The 21,103-nt window shown below is 43.9% G+C and overlaps 1 protein-coding gene across 1 annotated transcript in view; it reads left to right on the top strand.

The window, feature by feature from the left end:
- SLCO3A1 (solute carrier organic anion transporter family member 3A1) overlaps window positions 1–21,103 on the top strand; it is a 141,639-nt gene that overhangs the window by 23,016 nt on the left and 97,520 nt on the right. The window contains exon 2 of the mRNA XM_065076621.1: window positions 832–1,297. Coding sequence (XP_064932693.1) covers window positions 832–1,297 — 466 coding nt within the window. The remainder of the gene's footprint in view (window positions 1–831; window positions 1,298–21,103) is intronic.

Genomic DNA, 21,103 nt, shown 5'->3' on the forward strand with positions numbered 1-21,103 from the left:
TAAACCTGTCACCACTTGTCCTGCCCATTTTAAATACAAAGAACAGGCCATTCCTTTTCACAGCAATGTTAAATATTTGAAGACTATTCACATACTTCCTTGTTCTTAGTGTTAAATAACCGCTATTTGTTAAATCTTCCCTTCTTTGTGGTGGATTTAAATCTTCTGTGTAAACCTTAATTGGCCTGTCTTAAAATTATTCTGTAAGCGAAGATCCCAGTCATTAACTAATCCACAAACAGTTTAAACCCTTTGATCAGCATTTTATTTATATACTTTAATAGAAGCCTTCTATGCCAGCCAAACTGCCTATTTGTTCATCACTGTCTCTGACTTGATGGCCTCGTGCTGGTGTAGAAGCAAAGTATCCGCAAGGTTTTCTGCTGCTCACTGACTGTAGTTCATTTCAAGAGAAAGACCTGGGTGACCAGCATCATTTGAAGCCTTCATGTGGTTTGTGCCTTGGTTTTGTGGGATGGTGTTTGCAACATGAAGGCTGTGTGTTCAAGTGGAAACGGCTAACTAATCATGGAGTCTGTAGGCACCCAAAATATACATTGATGTACACAGGAATTTGTAAGAGAACATGTGCTCAGACAGGTGGTGGGCTGTGAAATGTCACTTGGTATTAGGACCTTCTGAAGTGGCTGTACTTGAGTAGTCAGATCATGCTTGGAGGTCAACTACTACTCTGCTGTGATTTAGATGTCCTTGATGTGTCTGGCTCCAAGGGAAGGTCAAGGAAACTTTTGCTTTAGCAGGATATTTGGGGTGGACAGAAAACTGGTTGTATTCCCTTTCAGTAATTATCTCTGGTGTTCTCTGTTGTAGGTGAGTGTTTTAACCACCTTGGAGCGACGGTTCAACCTCCAGAGTGCTGACGTGGGTGTCATCGCCAGCAGCTTTGAGATTGGCAACCTAGCCCTCATCCTCTTTGTGAGCTACTTCGGAGCCCGGGGACACCGGCCACGCTTGATAGGATGTGGAGGGATAGTCATGGCCTTGGGCGCCCTCCTTTCCGCGTTGCCTGAATTTCTGACCCACCAGTATGAATATGAATCGGGAGAAATACGCTGGGGGGCTGAAGGGAGGGATGTGTGTGCTGCCAACGGGTCCACCAGCGATGAGGGACCAGACCCGGACCTTATCTGCAGGAATAGGACTGCTACCAACATGATGTACTTGCTGCTCATTGGAGCACAGGTCCTCCTGGGCATTGGTGCTACCCCTGTCCAGCCCTTGGGAGTTTCCTACATCGATGACCACGTGAGACGGAAAGATTCCTCCCTATACATAGGTAAGGCTCTCGGAACTGCTTCTCACTGAAGGCTTTCCTTGCTGGCTGGCATCTCACTCATATTTTGGCCAGTGGGAAGGATGCCTTGAGGCCTCTTCTCCATGTGCTGCTATGCTTGTGAAGGTAACTTGGCACAGGTCCCTGCACCAAGTGGTTGTAAGCAGCAGGGAAACACAGTAATATTTGCTTTTATTGTAGCAACGGTTAAGGTTGACAACCATGGTGATTATTACTCGATGATTAGAAAGATGCTGACTCCTCTAATTGTTTTTGCCCACATTGGTTTAAATTCTCATATTGGTGGCTTATGGTTGAGTTTTATCTGAAGAATTTCCAGGTGGCATATGTGATGATGACTTCTTATTTTTCCCCAAGATACCCTAGTTTCCTTTCTGTTCTGAAGCATTTGTCCGTGTCAGCATTGCAATATAAGGAGACTTGAGAGGAGACACGTCTCGTCACTACCACCATCACATTTTAGCAAGGAAATATCTATTCTGGAGTAGGTGCTGTGACCCAGCATGCTGTGGCAGGACCCCAGATTTTGTGATCCCTGTAACAGAATGGGATGCAGAAGCTGGTGAGGTCTATTTTGAGATATGGTGAGCCTGAAGTAGAACTCATGTTTTGGATGGCGTTGCGAAATTCATCCCAATGATATGATGACTTTCAGATAAGAAATTTGGCTTCAGTTACCGAATGGAACTTCCCTGTTATTGGGGTAAAGTGCTCATGTGTTTTGACAGTTGTCTCCTCTCCAGCAGATTTAAAGAGGATGTTGTGGGTGAAGTTGTTCTCTGAAAAAACTCACTGGCTTAGTGAATTCTTCTTTCTGCAAGACTTGTTGTTAGATAAATGGCTGCAATGCAATAAATCAGTGAAGTGTGTGATCCTTCTGCACTTGTTAGTATAGTTTCTAGTAACCAGCACTCTGTGCGTTTGTGCCATGATTCTGGTCTTGACTGTCAACTGAATGGATGGTCCCAATACTGGTCATTTTTTTTTTTTTCCCAAGATGTTTTTATCAACTTTCCAAGCATAACTGAAGGCAGCTGGGGTTTGACCATAGGCAGCAGAGCTGAACAGCCCGGCTGACTTTCTGAATGGTGTTCGGCATCTTGGGATAGCATGGAGGCCTGTTGGAAAGACTAACTGTATAGCATTGCTAAGGCATTCCTGGATGTATTGCTAATTGACTTAAAGAGGTTCTTCTATGTATTTAAAACATGTCAATGTTTTCCTGTAACTGACCGTAAAATCAGAGTATTTCAGCATTTGGCTTTGTCCTTGGATCATGTAATTCACCTTCACTTGGTTCTGTAAGTGCTTGTGAGGAATCCACTGGATAAAGCAGGATGATATATAAAATGCAAGATACTGTACAACCCAAAGGTGAATAATGAGACTAAATTTACAGGAGCCACTTCGCCAACATCGTAAATGATGGGCTGGAATTAAGAGTGATTCTGAGATTATCTATTATAAATAACTATATAAAGAAGCAGCAACTTCTTTCAGTCTGTTCCATGGGCATTTTTTAAGCAATGCTTCATTTCTGAGAACAGGATTGAGGAGGATGCATGAGAGGAGTATGAGGAAGAGTGATTCTTTTTGTTCCTGAAATATATTCATCTTGGATGCTAAAATAACTTCTTTAAAGTTGGCAGTTCAACTGTAGCTGGGAAAGTACTGCCAGAAGATTACTTGTGCTTACTATATGCTGCTTCATTATTTTTCCTTCAGACATATGGCTCTAACCATGTTCCTTTTTACATGTAAAGTTTAAAAAAACCCAAGCATTTTGGGGTTGTTTGCTTTACTGGCTTCATCTATGAAAATCATAGTCTGTATTTCTGTGTATGAATTATGGGTTGCAGAAGAGTGCGTTAACCAGAAGAGTACACTTAACCAATCAGCCATACCAACAATGAAGTTTAATATCTGCTCTGCCCCAGCCTATCCATCATAAGCAGGTTTTCAGATAACCTGTAATCAATTTTGCTAGTAAAAATAAAAGATAGCAAGAAAAAAATTATAGGAAAATAAACCTATTCTGTGAATGAAAATAAATGGAGAAGCTGGTGGGAAGTGTATGTGTCTCCTCAGATTTGTGAATACTTGAGAGGTCAAATTCCTCCGTTCCAAATGCTGTTTGAGAATGATTTGCTGAGATTTGTCTTTAACTGAATATTTTTGTTGATGTCATCAATGCAATTTTCAGTGGCCTTAGAAGAAAGTTGGCTAAGCAGCTTACTCACTTCATTCTCCTCTGTTTCGCTGAGGAAATAGCTGCAGAGTGCGTACTGTCAGTGTGCTATATTTATATCAGTTTGCTTTCTCATAATAGCACGCTCACTCAATAGGGGTTACGCTGTATGTGACCGGAAAAAAATGGTTTTGGGTAAGTTCCCTTGTTTTAAATTAGGAGCGAATCTGGCATAGATTGTTCCCTCAGGATAGAAACTAATTAAGAACAGCATAATAGTCTGGCTGAAGTTTCCGTCATGGCTCGCTGTGGTTGAGAAATGATCAGATTGACCAGTCCATGCTGTCTTCAGTATATTGCTAATGTTGAGTACGTATATTCTGCATTTGGGCTCTATGCTATCTGGGGGGAAGAAGCAGTCTCTCACTTGACAGATAAGTACTGGTAATTGTTCACCTGCTGCAATAAAAAGCCTCATGTGTCCCAAGGTAGTGAATTAGATAGAAATAACAATGTGCACTGAGAGGTGTTTTTCCTTCTGAGTTGTACAAGAGTTCAGTGGAGTAACTGCATATGGTATCTAATACAGCCACTTTGCAGTGAAATGATTACACAGGAAGATTCCTTTATTGAAAAACAAACTCCAAACAAACAAAAAACCCCACACAAACCCTGCACAAACAAAAAGCAAACAAAACAAAACCAAAAACCCAACACCAACCCAAACACAACCCTCCACAGTCCTTCTTTCTTTTAACAATTTTATTAGTACTAATAACATGTGTGCAGAAGAATGCAGATGTGATACTGTATGGAATTCAAAGTGTAATTTTGGCTTTAACGGCTAGTGCAAGTAATGGCATGTGTAGAATATAATGCGTTTCTGGCCATAAAGTCCACCAAATCCGGTCCATTGTAGATTCTCTGCAATGACAGGCACATGGGAGGTGGTGGATAGTGCAGGTCAGTTGCGCATCCTTTGAAGGCAGAGATTGCTCAGGCTTCTGCTCTGCCAAGGAGGTGGGGAGTTTCATAATTAGAGAGATGGAGATGAGATATTACAGGAAGATATTTCTGTGGCATGGGCTGCTGACGTGTAATTTCATGTTTCGTGAGCTAATAGCGTATTTTTTTTTTTTTAATGTCTACAATGTGTTTCTACCAAACTCAAATTCTGTTGCTGTAGTAACCAGCTCTAGGAAAAGGCCTGTTTTGTGTTAACTGAGGGCAAATCAGATAAAAAAGATGCATGCGTCAAAGTACACACCAAAGGATGTTCAGAAAACCCATCAGTGTCATAACAGAGTTAGAAAGACAGCAGGACCATTCCTGCTCATGCTAGTGATGGGAAATACATTCTTATCCCCTTTCACCATCCGAGTGCCTGCTTAATATAAAGGTTGTAATGTTGGCAATAGTGGCCAACAGATAAACAAATTCCTTTATTTTTTTCAACTGTTTGAAGTTGGGGAAATCTGGTTTGGTGCTGGTTTGCTTGCTTCTCTCTCTGAGTCTGATCTTGTATGTAAGATCTGAACTTGAATCTAGAGATTTCCAAACAAGCAGGTTAATTTTACTTGTGTATTTATTGGCATTTGGCATAAGTAATCCCTCTGACCAGAGGAATTAATCACTCCTGCAGAGTGTGGAGGGCTCGTTATTGCTGCAGCTTCACTGATGTCAAAGGATTCCCTCAATTTGTGGCATCGTTTATTTTAAAGGAGGAAAAGTATGTTGAAGACTACTTACTACACAGTTCCTTTCTCTACCCACTAATGACTCACTTGACATTTCCCTCTGTAGTTCATTTTCTGCTAGGTCTTGCTGAGTGAGTTCAGTTAAAATCAATGAAGACTGTCATTAGGAGGGGGATCAGGGGCATTGTGTAGTTGATGGTGGGGGAGAACCTGACCTGATGGTGGTTGTATGGATTTGCTGCCTCTCAGATGAGCGAGAGCTTGCAAGTGTGTTCTGGTCCCTGGAGTACCCACTGTGCTCTCAGCAGTGGTTTGTGTGTTCAATTAGAGCCTGTACAGTGGTGTGGTATATTAATGTTATTAGCACTCTTCATACACACCTTTTTGGGCTTCCTGCAGCATTAAACATTTGCTGATAAAAGCTGTCGCATCTTGTCTACAACATGGTTACCTATAGAGCAGAATAAATAGCCCCTGGGAGCCAGTATTTGATCTGGGACAATTAAGGGCTGCATTATATAGAGGAAGTTGCTATTATTGTGTCTCCTGTTGATGGAGGAAATTGATATTGATGTTGGAGGGAGCACTGCCAGACTGTGTGGCTCATTCAGAAGAATGCTGTGTTGATCTTCAGTGCATTGGAGATTCTCTTTAAGTTTGCTGAAGCTGCCTCAGTGTTTAACTTCCTGGACACATATTCCACATGTTGAGGAGCCACCACTTCAGGCTCCTCGCTGACTTGCAGAAACTGCTGCAATGGAAAAAAAAAAGCAAGGAAATCCTAGAAGGGGCAAGTCTTGAGGCAAGGATTAAGTGATGAGGAGTGATGAGTGCTCCTGAGTTATTGATGGTGCGAGGATGTGCCTGAGCATAGTGTGCTTAGGGGAATAGAGTTGTTCTTGGTCTGATGTGTGGCAGGGTGGAGGAACGGAAAAATGGAAAACTCAGCACTGCTGGATGTGTCTGTTTAGTTGCTTTCTTTTGTTTCATCTCCTAGTCTTCTCTCTGGCCTTCCCTGTGTGTATTTTGGTTTGTCATGCGATCATTCCAGCTTGATCATTCCGTGGTATAAGAGAAGAACTTGACAGGATGATCTCTGTCCCCGTATGCCCAGATAGGACTAACCTGGTAAGGGGGACGGGACTCTGTGTTGTCACTGGTGACTTTGACCTTTACAGCAGTGTCGAGTTCTTCTGTGTGGAATGTGTGGAAGCACTTTTTGTTTTATGGTGACAGTTGCTTCTGGTGCTTTCTTGCTTACTTTAAGCACCAACGCAAGATTTGCTGCAGTGGAAGACAAACATGCCCAGTTTGAGATCTTGCTGTCTCCAGGGATAAATTTGTCCATTTGGAAAATCACTTATGGTAGCTTACGTCAGTCAAAATGACAGCAACCATTGTGTTTTGGAGAAGCAGAAGCATTTTCTTGACTGACAAGAATTAAATCTGAGAGTTGGTATCTATGGCGGTGAGTTAATAGCAAGTTATCAGCATAAGATGCTGAAATTGTCAGAGTTTGAGTCAATGTTTTATAAGTGGTAATACCAAAAAATAGTACTTGAATTTCTACTAAAAAGCTCAGACTGTTAAGCTGAGCGTTTGCTGTGAATTGTGCAACTTCATCTACTGTTTATCTGATATTACGTATATTAGGGTTCATCAACAGATAGTAAAAAAGGGAAACAGACTTTCTGATTTTACAAGCAAAAGTGAATGTGTTCAATGCCGTTAAAGAAAAAGTTGAAAACCCTAGGCTTCTCCAGGATGTATCCCCATTGTCTTACCGGGACTCCTGTATGTAACTGATTATATTTGAAGGACTGTAGAACGGGCAGTCAGTGACATCACCTTTCATAATAACGTCTCCATTTTTATTTTTTTTTAAACATTTAGAATTCTGTTTCCTGGGGGATGCACCACATAATTTTGAGAAATGTGAATATTTTGGAGCTGAAAGAGCAGATTTTGCAGGAGTTTGGCTTTCAGACTGGAAGCCTTCTCTTTACGTAGCTTGATATCTACAGCATAATAGGCTCTGTGTAAAGATGGTGAGGACCCTGGGTACCCACAGAAATGTGTTGAGATGGTCACTGTTTCTGTCCCTTCCCGATTCTGTAGAATAGTTTTTCATTCTGTGATTTTATTTATTAATTTTTTTTCCCCCTGTTAAGAAATTTACTCAGCTTTCCAATGGCTGCTTGCCAGTGTTGTGTCTGTGACTGCTGAAAAGTCTCTTGCGTGGAGGACAAATTCGTTTTGCTGGGTGTTGCCCTTTCTGAATTTCTCCAGAATTTCTTGAAGTATATGTTTGAACCTACGTTTCTAAGCCATAGCAAATGGAATAATTTTTTGTTGATAGCATACAGGTCATGTCACCAGCCTCCTGAGGCCCTCGGTTGATGTGTATTGATTGGAAGGTCTTTAGGACGCACTTGGGAGGTCTGTAGAGCTCTGCCTGTCCTGGCTGCTTTATCCCTTTCACTCCTCAGCCTTTCCCACTTGGCCATACTCCTTCCTTGCATGCTCAATTGTGTTTTGCAAACAATGTGGGTACTAAATTCACATTAGCCGTTCTTGCTGGAACACGTTTCTCTGAGCTCACACCCTTAAGGCTCTGCCAGTCTTGTGCTTTCCTTAACTCTTTTCCTTTTAAAGCCTGTTTTTACTAGGACTTTTCTAATGGCTTTTAACTGGCTTGCTATGTGTTGTATTTCACCTGCTCGTTACCCATGAGCTGCTTGGTGAGTTTACTCACCTCCATGTGGGGCACTCATGGAGCACGAGCACTTGCTCCAAAGAACCGTTTTTCTCCTTGCTGTATATGTATGCAATTTTATAGGTATGTAATATTTTTAGCCTAAACTTCTGACAGAATTTTGTAATCATTTTGTTCGGTAAATGCGTCCTCCTACGGGTGATTTGGACAGCCTTTCCTTTCTGTCACAGTCTCCAAGGAGTTGAGAAAGACATGGCATTAACACTAAGCTAAAAGCAGTGCTGTTCCCAGCGTGAGTGCTGTGGTGCCTGTGCATTATTGAAAGGTGTCTTTGCATCAGATGCAATAGAATGTCTTCCTTGTCGTTTGTGATTAGATTAAATCACATGACTTCCTGTCGATATACTGGTATTAACTACATTGGCCTCACCTGCTGATCCATTGGTAATCTGCAGCCTTTGTAATTGTCGCCCTTTGGGGGAGAGATCAGTGTTCTCATTTGCTGTGTGTCAGTGGGACTGGCTCGGTTACACGTGTCCCCTTTTACAGTGTCAGTGGTAATATCCTGGAAAATTAAATGGAAACATAAACAAGTGTGTAGGGTGTATTAGAGCAGTAACAATAATCAGTTAATGGGTATAACCTTCCCCACTGCAGGCAGAAAGGCTGAGTTGTGAAAGGCGGTAACTGAATGGATGTATTTATTCAATTAAATGTATATATGCACAGAGTCGTAACTGCTGTGGGCTCCATTATTTTACAGCAATTGCGCCAGTTACCTTAACCTTCTGCTAATAGCTTTTTTTTGTTACGAGCTGAGTAAATAAAGCTTGAGTCCAACACAAATGACTGTGTGTGAGAGCATATTGAGGGTGGGAGCTGTTTCCATGTTACTCTGTGCACTCTGCAGCTGATTTTTGTCTTAGTTGGGTGTTGCTGACTCTGTCTTTTAAAAATCATTCCATTTTCTGAGCGTGTTTTCTTTCTGTAGTGCATTTAAGCCAGTCATCAACTGGGGAGCCTAGAGAGGTGTATGATTCCTTGGGCAGCTTCTTTAAAGCCACGTCCTTGTCATTTAAATGGCAGACATGTAGAGGACAGTACGTATTAGTACTAAGGTTCATAAAATTAATTACATAGATTGGAAGGTGACGAGTTGGCCATGTCAAGAGCTGAAGGCTCTGTTGTACCTCCTTGATGGTGAAAGCGGGAGTGAGCCGGCTTGTGCTGTCTGTCTTGGCCCTTCTCCTGGGAATTCAACTGAGATTCCCCAACTCATTGCACATAGTGAGTCTCTAGATGTTTTGGTCCCAGTTTACAGGCTGGTTACTGAGGACACTTGGAGCTGTGTTTTGCATGTGCCTTGCCATGGTGGAACAAGGTACAGGATCTGCCCCTTTGCCAGCACAGATCAGAGCACTGGCCTCACGGCAGTGCTGAAAGTCTTGTTGCTCAATAGGGGGGCTTGTGTTGGCCTCTTCACCTACCAAAACAAAGAATTTGTTATGGAGGATATTTTAGGACTTGTCAGAAGTGATTATCACACTCATCCTCAGCTGAGTGAGCAAGAGATGGCTTTCGTGAATTTTGCTGTACCGCTGTAACCTTCCAATAAAAAAGGGCAGTGACCTGAAGTGTAGTGTTAAAAAAATCGCTGCCTTAAAGTTCCGAATAGTTGCTGCTTTATTATATATCCTGACACACAATTACTGCCCAGTGCCAGCAGGGCATCAGACCCTTGTTGCCGCTGCTTAGGTGATGTCTCCCGTGTTGTGAGCTGCAAGGAAAGCTGGCTGGTCTGGCTACAAACCTCCTTGCCTGCAGCTGGTTGTTTCTTGGTTATCTGCAGGACAAGATGCTTATTTAAGTGTATAGAAGAATGTAAAACTTTCACAAAAGTGCCTGCTTTCATGCTTTTCACAACTGCTGTTTCTGTTGCTGGGTGAGGTGCTCAACCAGAATTTTTTGCCCCTTTGAGAGGTTGCTGTGGGTTTGGGCTGGATGCTGGGCCAGATGATGCCCACACCCTTTAGGTACCAGATAGGTGTTATCTGAGTAACCTCCTAAAAGTGTTTGCTTTTGCGAAGTCCCAAGCACTGCCACAGCACAAACATATGGGTCAGGCAATGGTCTGTTGACACGTGGGTCCTGGCAGTGCTCAGCCGCCAAAGCTGCTGTTAAATTGTGGTTTTATCATGATTCCTTTGCTGTACATTGGTGGCTCTGCACCTGTCACTCCACAAGCACCTTCAGAGCTGAGCTTTTTCCAGGGGCTGTGAGGGACATCAAGGAGTAATGGTAGATCAGGTCCTGGATGAGACTTTTTCTTCAAGGCTGCACACGTGACTGGCATGAGATGTCCAGAAGGTGCCTGACCAACATGACTGGATTGGTGTGTGCACCTAAGTAATTAAAAATTAATGGTGTTAACACCAGAAGAACAGCTGGGACATGAATCAAAGGTGTGAGACAACCCAATAGTACCTGTTTTGTGAGCTGCTGTGGAGACATCAGTGCAGTCTCAATAACTACAAGTGCTTGATTTTCTCTGGTGGACTAGCCTGGGGGAAAACATGTGGACACAAGTGGTTATGGACCTTGCAAAACAAACATAAAATTCCTTGATAATGCTCCTTGGTCACTTCATAAGCCATGAGAAGAGCCTGTGGAGTGGGTGGTGCACCTTCCCTGGTGTGGTGCATGGACTTGGGGGGGAAGGCAGCGTGTACATGGGATCAGTAACAAACTAAAACCTCTCATCTGGCAGACTTGTCATCAGGGGCCATGTGCTGGGGTGTAACCTACCGGAGATCTTCCTACTTGAAGTGGAGCCCTGTCTGCTCTGCTGCGGGAAAGCTGCGGCTGTGCTGGTGCCAAGGTGTTTCTCCACTGATTGACCTGTCCCTTGTCAGTCAGCTGCATCTTCCAAACCAGCTCGGCTGTCACAAGGAAGGTGCTGAGTAAAGGGCCCAAACTAAGCTTTGGAAAGGAGAAACTGACCATCATCTGCATCTCAGAAGCTCTGGCTGAAAATGGTACAGGGCAACAATGATGTTCTTCTTTCATGCGTAGGACCTTGGCTTGACTGGTCTGCAGTTATTCAGCTGGAAGCTTTTGCTTTGGTTTTGGGCAAATAATTCTGGCTTTGCGTTCTCGAAGTTTGGGGTTTGGTCCCAAAATTGCTCCTTTGAACTTTTCTCTCTTGAAAGCACTTGGAAACAATTTTACAGATTTCTTTTTGCCAAGGTACAGCCATTTCATTAAGTGTGCTGCTAATGAGGCGTTTGGCTTTTCCTTAGAGGGAGGCCTACTCTCCCTAAGTCCCCTTTTGATTGCAATAATAGGGATTTTGTCTGGAGGAGGCTATCCAAATTTGGCCCTTTATTAACTGATTAAAATATAAGGATTTAAATAGTTTCTCAAATGGATGTTAACAACAGGTCACGTTGCTCTTTCACTTAAAACCTCAGAGCACGTCACTGCAGCTAAACAAGACTGCCTCTATTACAAGGTGCAGGATCTGGCCAAAGGTAGTGGATCAAAGCAGTAGCAGAAATTCAAGAGTTCAAACAGGTAGAAGAACAAGATGCACTGTGCACCAATTCTTCCCTGTGCCTATCTCGCTTTTCCCCTGCGATTTTTCTGTACATTCCTATCCTCAGTGTTGGGCAAACCATTCCTGCTGTATTTCTGTACAAGACAGTGATACTGCTTATTAGAGTTGGAAAGAAATAATATTGGGGGGGCGAAAGACAGCTGGGACAACTTTGCTGTATTAGTCATTGCTGTAGAGACCAATTACCCTTGTGATGAAAGACCACCTGTATCTTGTTAGCCGTCAGCTAACAACATTTGGATGTCCTAATTCAATCAGACTGATCATCAAAAGAGTAAGAATTTTTAGAGAAAGCTTTCCCTCTGCAGAGTTATAAAACATGTGCTGGAGGACTGAAAGGGGTGGTGGTAAGCAAGAAGTGAGCTATAATTTACCTTGGCCATGCTACCAAGGTGTCTTGAGCAATGAGCTTTACCATTCTCAGCTGTGGGTTGCCTCTCTAGATTTCTGTTCATTTTGGGCACTCAGTGGTGGTGTTGTTTGGGGGCGGAGTGTGTGTTCGATATCCGCCCTCTGTGTTTTACATAAAAATTCACATTCCTGCAATGCAAGTGTAAAGATGCTTTATTGTACTTTTGGTTTATATCAATGTATATCTTCATTTATGTTCCATGTAAAAGTGTGCTGTTCTGGTACCGGTGGTAGATAAGCATGCTGCATCGTAGAGTGCTCAAGAAGCAGCATTGCAAGAAACTGAATTATTTGCAGTAGTTCTGTGTGAGCTGTGAAGAGTTTCCCACGGGTGGCAGAGGGCAAGAGGTTTTCAGGGAATGATAAGACCTTCTAATTCATCAGCTGAGGCAGCTGGAGAACACACATGTTCTTTCTTGGTGCATCATGTTCTGAGCAGTGTGACTACTCATACTGAAGGATTTACTTTTTGTTTCCCAGCTTCACCTGATCTAGTAGAATATACTTCTTGTCTCTCTAAACCTTGCCTCCCTTCCTGCGTTGATGAGAATTATGTATCAAATGGAAACTTGGTCTGGATACCACACCTCATCAGTTGTTTAGCATCCTGGAGGTACTTGATTTATAAGTAGAAGCAAAACTCAAGCGTGGGTTAAACAAAGACATTTACTCCAGCAGTGTCTCCAGGGTTGTGAAACAGGTTAGCAGGAGGGTGAGAATAGACCCCAGCAATTTTGACTCTGGTGCCCTGCAGTTGTTCTGAGACCTAAAACCTTTCACTGCCTTCCTGCAAAGTAATATTATCTTCTAAAGGCGCAGACATTCCTTTTCAGTGTCAGAGGGGTTAATGGTCCTGGTTTCTTGTCTGCTAGCACCAACCTGCTCCACCTCTGTAGATGGTGTTTAATTTGTCTCCAGGAGTTGGAGGATAAAGCTGAGACCAACACTGTCTTTTGAAGAAGCAGCTTGAGGACAGTCAGACTCCATGCTGCTCTATAACCAGCTTCCAGAAGCCACCAACACAGGGGACAAGTGCCTTGGGCTTGTCCAGTCACAACACATGGCCCACACAACAGAAATGGCAATGAATTCCACAATTCCTTGTGGTTTTTCTCGTCTGCTTGTGCGTTTTTGTCCCAAATCCGATATTTCTTGCCTTGATGCTTAGGTTTGGCTTTAGGGCTATGAAGGTGATGAAGATATGTTGAAAGTGGCATCTGCCTGTCAAAAATCTTGTTGCTGCTAGAGATGGCAGTTGTGCCATCACCCTCACCTTATGACATCCCAGCACTGATAAGAGTGCTCCAGTAATTCCTTGGACTGGTAAGAAAGTGCACTGGGACTGCGCAGATTTGGGCAGCTGGCGAAGATTAGGGCAGGCCATCCCACTAGGTGAAAAATGTAGTCTTAAATGGGTTTTGCTGATGCGTGGAAGACCTGTCAAAGTGAAAATTTCTGATAAACAAGCAAAATGAAAAGAAGCTGTGCTGCTCTCCAGCGTTACCGGGTAAAATACTCCCATGTGTAGCTCCTTGAGTTTGCCTTGCATTCTGCACCCCCCAAAGCCGTAATAATGTGGAGACTAGAGCAGCTCTAGCAAATCTTTTTGAATAAATTAGTCTCGCTGTCCTGTGGAATTGAGAGTCTGAGTAAACAGATGAGACTTACTCTGTGCCTTAAAATCAGCAGATTTGGGCTTTATTAGCCCTAGAGGGGCAGTAAATTTTAGAGCTGAGCCAGAGGAGCAGAGGGAAGAGAAGGCAAGCGAAGAGGTGTAGCACTGGGTAAGGATATGCTCCAAAAGGCCCATGCTGCTTACTGCAGCCCAGGAAGGCAATTTGAAATTGAATCTACAGTGCACAAGGCAGCTGTTGGAGGTGAATGGGGTAAGGATTTGGGAAATCCTGCATTCAGTACAGGCAAGAACAAGGATGTTGGCAAAAGGTGGAGAGCTGGGGTAGGCAGCAGCATATTAAGGCTGGGGGATGCGGGTATTGAAGCAACTAGAGTTAACATGGGAGCTAAATCGATATAGGGGAAACATGGTATGGACTATCTCCATTAAGTCTACACAATCCTGGATCCTCACATCAAAAGGCTCTTTGATTTCTGTTAAAATTCAGGCTCTTTTATTTTAATCAATAACCATGGGAGTTAGGTGTCTAAATAGAATCTGGGCTAAACTTTGCCTTTCTGGATCACAATTGTTGGGTAATTCCCAAGGGCATTGCTGTGTGCCTCTTCTTGAACCACAGGACCCATGTGGTCTCCATTTTCTTGCAAAGCAAGCTGTTTTTTCTGAATAAACTGTGTATTGATGGTGGGTGTGGGTGGTATTGGGGAAGCAAGTGTCCTCAGAGCCTTGTTCCCAAAGAGTGCTACTGAAGATGCTAATTACTGCCTTCAACCCATCATTATTTGTCTTCTGCCGGTAGAATACTGATCAAAGGTGCTGATAACACTTGCATTGAGTAGCAAGCTTGTAAGAAGAAAAGATGCTCTTGAATTTCAGGAGTACCACTGACTACTTTTTTTACTTTTTTGGCTGTCACGTTTTTGGAGGGATTTTTGAGACTGGAGGTGGCAAAGGAAGGAAATACCTTTGTTTTTTGAATTTTTTTAATGCCCCATATGGCTGTTTTGTTAACTAGAAAACCTCCAACTGTGAATTGGATGAGATATACAACTACAGAGCAAAACATTCCCAGCTGTATAGCTGAGAGTACTTGTGCCTCTGCCTGTGATCTGTGCCTCCCCCATCTAGGGTCAGGGTGAAAAATAAAAGCTGCATTTGCCTTGTTTTGCTGACCCAAGGAAAACATTGTTGCTTTTCATGCTGGGGATGTTGAGCTTTTCAAACAAAATGCAAACCTTGAACAAAACAGTTGTCACCAGCTCATCAAAATGCACCTCTGTTTGAGTGGAGGTTCTGGGAATGGCAGGTACAGGAAACCCATGAGCTTGGGTTTTTCAACAGTTTGCAGTGAGTTTATACACCACAAAGTTAGTAGTAGTATGGCTAAACTTTAACATTCTTCCCTGCTTGTTTGAGTGGGGTTTTCTACCATGGTATGGAAGAACACATTGCAAACCAGACCTCTGTGGCAGGGATCTGCACTTCCTGAGCGCTGACTCTGATTCCTGCCCAAGGAGCATTTCTTCGCATTGTCTGTTGGATTTCTGTCCCATCTCCCATGCGGAGACAGAGAAATGAGTTGCCACATGCAGCATCTTAGTTGGCAAGAGAGATTGAGAATTTAGAAATGGCTTTTAGTTGTGTTCCTACTGTATTCTGTGAGTGTATATTTTTACATTACTGCCTCAGTTTTCTGTCCAGGAGACTTGGCAACAGAGCATTTCTCAGACCTGCCTTTTCACTTGTGATTTTCTGTGAAAAGGAGGGTTGGGACCTCAGCCTTTGTTATGAGGATGTTTTGGTTCTTCCACATTGTCCTGGAGACTTTATTTCTCTGTGAGATGTGCCAGAGGGAGGAATGGGATTTATCTAAATGGATCCCTTTGGATTTCAGGTCTTGCTTCATCGTCAGCTGTGAGTGTAGAAATGGGATTTGATGTTCAGGAGTGGACCTTTCCCATTTCACATCCCAGAAGCTGTGCATCTGGTCCTGCTCCTCGCAGCTTTCAGTGCAGGATCCCGCTGTTGAACGGTGGAATCCACGCTAGCATGGTCACAAGTGAATGTTCAGCAGATGATTCATTGTTTTTCTTGCCAGCTTCTCCCTGGAGCTGTGCTGGGTAGCACAGAACTGCTGTCTGCCTGCCAAAGGTGATGTTTAGGGCTGAATGGGCTGGTAAAGTTGCCTGGCAGGTAGGCTCTGGGAGATTTCCCTGGGTGGGAGACATCCCGCCAGAGACAGAGCGAATAAATACGCTGGGCTCTGGTTGCAGCAGGTGGATAATATATCAGCAGGGACCTCACAGCAGTGGTGAGGCTGTGCTGCCAGCTGGGCCAGAAGCTGAGATAACCTTTCGTTGTGCTGAAGCTGCAGGAGCAGAGTCACGGCTGTGTCCTGCTGTGTCACTCCACGTGCCACCCTGTGCCTCTGGGGACAGTGACAGTGCCTGGCAGGCATCGCTGGGGTGACGCTGGCTTGCTGCTGTGAGGTGGGGAAGTGGCACAAAGCAGTCACAGGCCCAATTTTATAGAATCGTTTCAGTTCAAAGAGACCCTCAGGATCGAGTCCAACCATAACCAAACTCTAGCACTAAACCACGTCCCTAAGGACCTCAACTAAGCATCTCCAGGGATGGTGACTCCAACACTTCTCTGGGCAGAGTCTGCAGCATCTGTTCTTTGTAATCTCTGGTCCTTCACAAGAAGGTGGTGGAAGAGGAGCAGAAGGTCCATTGAGACTTACTGCCTCCAGCCTGGGTTAAATCCTTCTTAGTTGCAACCTGCAACATGGTTTGGTAGAGACCATGGGTTGTGATTCCATCGATGCCCCAGGCTGTGTTGCTGCATGTGAATCTGTACCATTTTCCAGCCACTTGTGTTCATAACTGTTGTGTTACAGCTGCCGAAAAGGGAGATTCAAGGGTGATGCTATAATTGTTGTAATTCAATAGACTCCTCTGTGCAGCAGGAGGATGAGCTGCCTCCTGTACAGTTTCTGTTCGTCTGGAGAGGGAGTTCAGATCTAACCTCACACATCCGCATGAAGCGTCAGCATGGCTTAGTCTTCCTCCCCTCTGAAATAGACTTTGTCCTCTATCAGCTGCATAGGAAAGAGCTTAGTGTGATGGTTTAGCAGCAGGTTTGTGTTTCTTGTGTCTACTTCTGCTCTTGCTTAAAGAGGCTTTTGGGGTTTAATTAAAGTTACAACTGAACTTCAACTCCCTGGTGTCCTTGGGTTCACAGCAGTCGAGGGAGGGACAGGCAGGAGCTGAGCCAAGGGACTCGGGGCTCGTCTCTGGAGATGCTGCTCTCCAGGAACTGCTCTTGCATCGAAGGATGCTGTCATCTGCCCAAGTCTCGAGCTTTGATGTTAAGGGTAGGTGGTGAGAGTATCCCCTTTACACACACTTAAAATACAGATTGTGCGGGATTACTGCTGGATAACAGCCAAATCACAGGCAGCAGAGACTGTTTAATCACACTCCTCTGTCTCTACTGGATTAACGTAATTAATGTAAGCCCTTTTGGTTGGGAGACCTGTTATTTGTCTGGCACAGCTCTTCATTTGTTCAATGCTGTGCGTATACCCATAATGCCGTAAAAATGATGATGATATAATCCCACTTGCATACAACTGGTGACCAGGTAAATCTCCATTTACAGACAACTAGTTTACTGCTCCCTTCAGGGGAAACTGTAGACTATTTTAAAAAAAATAGATTTAAGAATGCTCAAGGTTAAGTCAGAATGATCATTTCCCAAGTTGTTTCAAGGAAAATTAAAATGGCAATTTTAAAAATTTTTAATGTAATCTCTCTAGGGAACAAAGAAATGTATTAATAAACTGGAAGTTCATCAGTGCCTTATGGTCCTGGCCCATTTCAAGGGTGATTTAGAGCTTAATTTGCAGTGGAGACATTAGCAATTGTCTTTGCACACCCAGCCTGAGCACATTGGGGCAGGAGCTGTGCCTTTATCCTTGGTGGCATCTGGAATCGTGGCACAGAGGCAAAAAGTGTTTTTCCCAGACCTCTGACATCCCATGGACCCAAAATCCCTTTGGCCAAGTTCCTCCGTTTTCTTTCTCTGCATTTCTTATGCAGCTGGACATGATCTAACCCCCAACAGGATGCGCTACCTCCCTTTTCTTTTCATTGTTTCAGGGCTTTCTAGAAGCAAATTGGGGAGAGTTTATCTAAGAAAGAAAACAAAATAGGAAAAATCAACAGCAACAACAATGAAAACTATAAAATTACTCTTGCAAAAAATTGCAACAAGTCAAATGCTTAATTTGAATATAAATTTATGAATAGAGGAATGCCTTTATTGTGTTTTTTGTGTGGCAGAAGTACTGGCAATTTTCTGGTTTCGTTTTTCCAAGTTTTAACTGTAACCTTTTATATTCATCAAAATCACAGACACAATAATTTCATAAGGAGTAAAATCAACTTTCAACAGCTCTCGTGGATTGTGTTCTAGATCTTGGCTGTACCCATCTATGCAGGAGGCAGAGGCTTTCTGGAGCATTCTCTGAAAAAAGCCAAATGCTTGTGTCCAAGCTTTAAAATGAGTGGCATTTTGCGTTTGGCCAGCAGCTAAAAAGCCTGTTATTTTCGGTGAGGTTAAAAGCAGCCTCAGCTGGGCAGCTCTGGTCCCCAGGGTCCCTGCTCGCCTAGGTCTGTCAGGCAGAGCATCTCTCGGGCCGTGGGAATTGGCCGTGCTCCACAGTGGGCAGAGTGTCCCGGGCTGCCCATCTGCCCCCCGGCTGCTTCCACATGCCCTTTGGAGAAGCAAGAAGCCCTTTCCAAGGGGTACGTAGGGTGAAAAGACTTGCCGAAAATATGAGCTGATGATTTAACACGCAATAGGTGGTTGTATGCTGCCTCTGATTTGTATTCAGTGCTGGGAAATGCACTCATCACCCAGTCTGTGCTCGCAAGCCATATTATGGCTAATTTAAAGGCATTTTCTCAGTGTTTTTCTCCCTGGAGCCACGTGGTATTTGGACTTTTGGATGCTGTGCAAGTCCAGAATGCCTTGTGGGGGACCACAGACTGGGGTGAATGGAAGACGCCAGGAGCATCAGGATACCTGGACCAGAAATCCACCATGCGTCTATTTTTCAGCAGCAAGATGCCCCAGTGTTTAAGGTTCACGTGCTGCATCATTTGCAACAGAATAAATATCCTGGCATGTCACATTTTACAAAGCAGAAATGCTTCTGACTTTCCAGCCCTTGGTATCTGTAACTCGCTTGAGAGAGTTGCTGACGTCTGCCCAAATGCTGTTATCTTCTCAGCCGTATGAACCTTAATATCATGGCTTAAGCTTTAGTCTTCTAGCTGTGCAGCACAGCTAAAAGCAAGCTCTGTTTCCAGCACTGAGGGAGATCCTGACTTTTAACCCACTGGCTTTTTATTTATTTTCCTTCTGTTCTGTTTGTTGAATTGCAAAGTCAACTTAATTCCAAGGCTTCTAAATGGCATATGATTTCTACACGATGATGGCAAATCTCCTTTGGGCTGTTTATACCATGCAATACTGGTGACCTGAACAGGGGTAGGTCAGGACAGCAGAAAGCAGGGCACTGGTGTTACCTTTCCTTGCTATGCTCTCTTTACCCAGCAGAGTTTGTGGCACCACACCCTGTCCAGTCAAAAACATCCAGGTTCAGAGGATCAATTGTATAAAGCATTTAAAGCTGATATGGCTTGTTTTAGCAGAACTGGGTTGGGGATGGTTGTAGTAGGTGGTTTTGTGAGGTGACCTTAGGTAGCGAGAGATGCGGAGCAGCTGGGAGCAAGGACAGCTTCTCTGGGCAGCCTGTTCCAGGGCCTCATGGGGAAGAATTCCACCCTTCTCTGGACAGCCTGTTCCACTCTCATGGGGAAGAATTTCTTCCTTTTACATCCAAGTGAGAGAACATGGGGCTGATCCCATTCACTGCAATTTGTTCTCCCTTCTCCAGTCTTTCCCTCCTTTAAGGGCATGGTTTGAACCTTGAATTCTTTGGTTTTGTGGTGATGTTTTGTGTGTGTGTGGTGTCCTGCCCTCCCGAATGATGAAAAAGTACCTTTTTACCTAGTAATTCACCTCATTGAGCTCCTAAGCGTTTTTAAGACTTTGTGAAAGCCTTTTGTGAACATGCTTACATGTTGTGAATGTTACTCATGGCTGTGATTTGTAGTATTCAGGACCATGTGCTAGAGCAGGAGTTTGGGATTTGGTACCGGCCAGCTCACAGCAGAGCCCTTTGCATGCCCTGGAGGGCAGAAACCATCTGTGGGTTGGGTCCAGGTGCTTAAGATGTAATTCCCCTGGAGTCACACAAGGAATTGCTGCTGCTGTTCCCTCCCATCCCTCCCACTTTGTTTAGTGTCAAAAGTAACATCTCAGAAAATGAAATTAATTTCGTTTTAGTGCAGCTATTAATGTTACATGCTGCGGGAAAACTCTTTAAGGAGGCCAGCGACCTTCATCCATGTGGAATAAGTGCTGAATAATGGAGAGCTTTCATGTTTCTGCGAAAAAGAAAGTGGCTTTTAAAATCAGCCGGAGATGTTTCAGATGTGGAGAAAAAGAAGAAAAAAACACCAACAAACTGCATTAATAAACAGTGGGTAGAGTGATCATGGAAACAGCAGCAGCTTCCACTGCCTGGCAGGGGCTGCTGTTTGCAGGGCCTCACGTGAAACTGCACAAACCCATCTCACCTGCTCTTACTGGTGGTACCTGGAGACCTTTTGTAAGTAAGTGTTGTCCCTTCCAAGTGTGTTCAGCCTTTTCTCCTCTCCAGCCCAAAGACCTGCTGGGTTTCTGTATCGCCAACCCCAGCCCCAGGATTTTCTCTCTCTTTCCTTCAACTGATTCACATTACATGCTTCTCTGGTGGCCTCTGGCAAAGTGCGATGCACTTCAGCCATTCATTTATGGAAAAAAATGCATCTTGAACCATTTATATATAGCCTGTCTTGTGTCTCTGCCTTTTCCTGCTTCATGAAAGCATCATTTCCTGGGAGCAAAGTTGTTCTTCCCCTATGGTCTCTTTTCTTGCCCTTTCCATCCCATTGACAGTCCAGAGCTCACTTTTAATGAGGCTGTTCAGAGTGTTAAAAGGACCCTTCTTGCTCACCCTGTTTTTGCGGGGGTTTTCCTCAGCAATTTCACCCCGTTGATGAATGGGCGCTCCATGCCTGAGCTGCTCGGGAAGAATTTACCAGATTCATATCCTGCTTGATGTATCATCAGCTAAATAATCACAAAGGTCCATTTGTGCCTCTGTATCACCCAGATGAGCCGGCAGGAACCTGCCACTTGCGATATGAGGTGGAACTGGTGATTTTTAAGGTGACTATTCAGAGCAACCAAAAGCCACTGAGAAAGGATGGAAATTAAAACTCCCACCCATCCCTTTTGAAGCCAGGTTACTATGAGACAAGTTTGAATTTTTTGGGGATCCTTGCATTGAAACTTTGTGACACCAGTTGGTCCTAAACCTGTTCCCTATTTATTGCAGTCGCTCTT

Source organism: Columba livia, chromosome 11 (genome assembly GCF_036013475.1).
Source record: "Columba livia isolate bColLiv1 breed racing homer chromosome 11, bColLiv1.pat.W.v2, whole genome shotgun sequence".
NCBI classification, from domain to species: Eukaryota; Metazoa; Chordata; class Aves; order Columbiformes; family Columbidae; genus Columba; species Columba livia.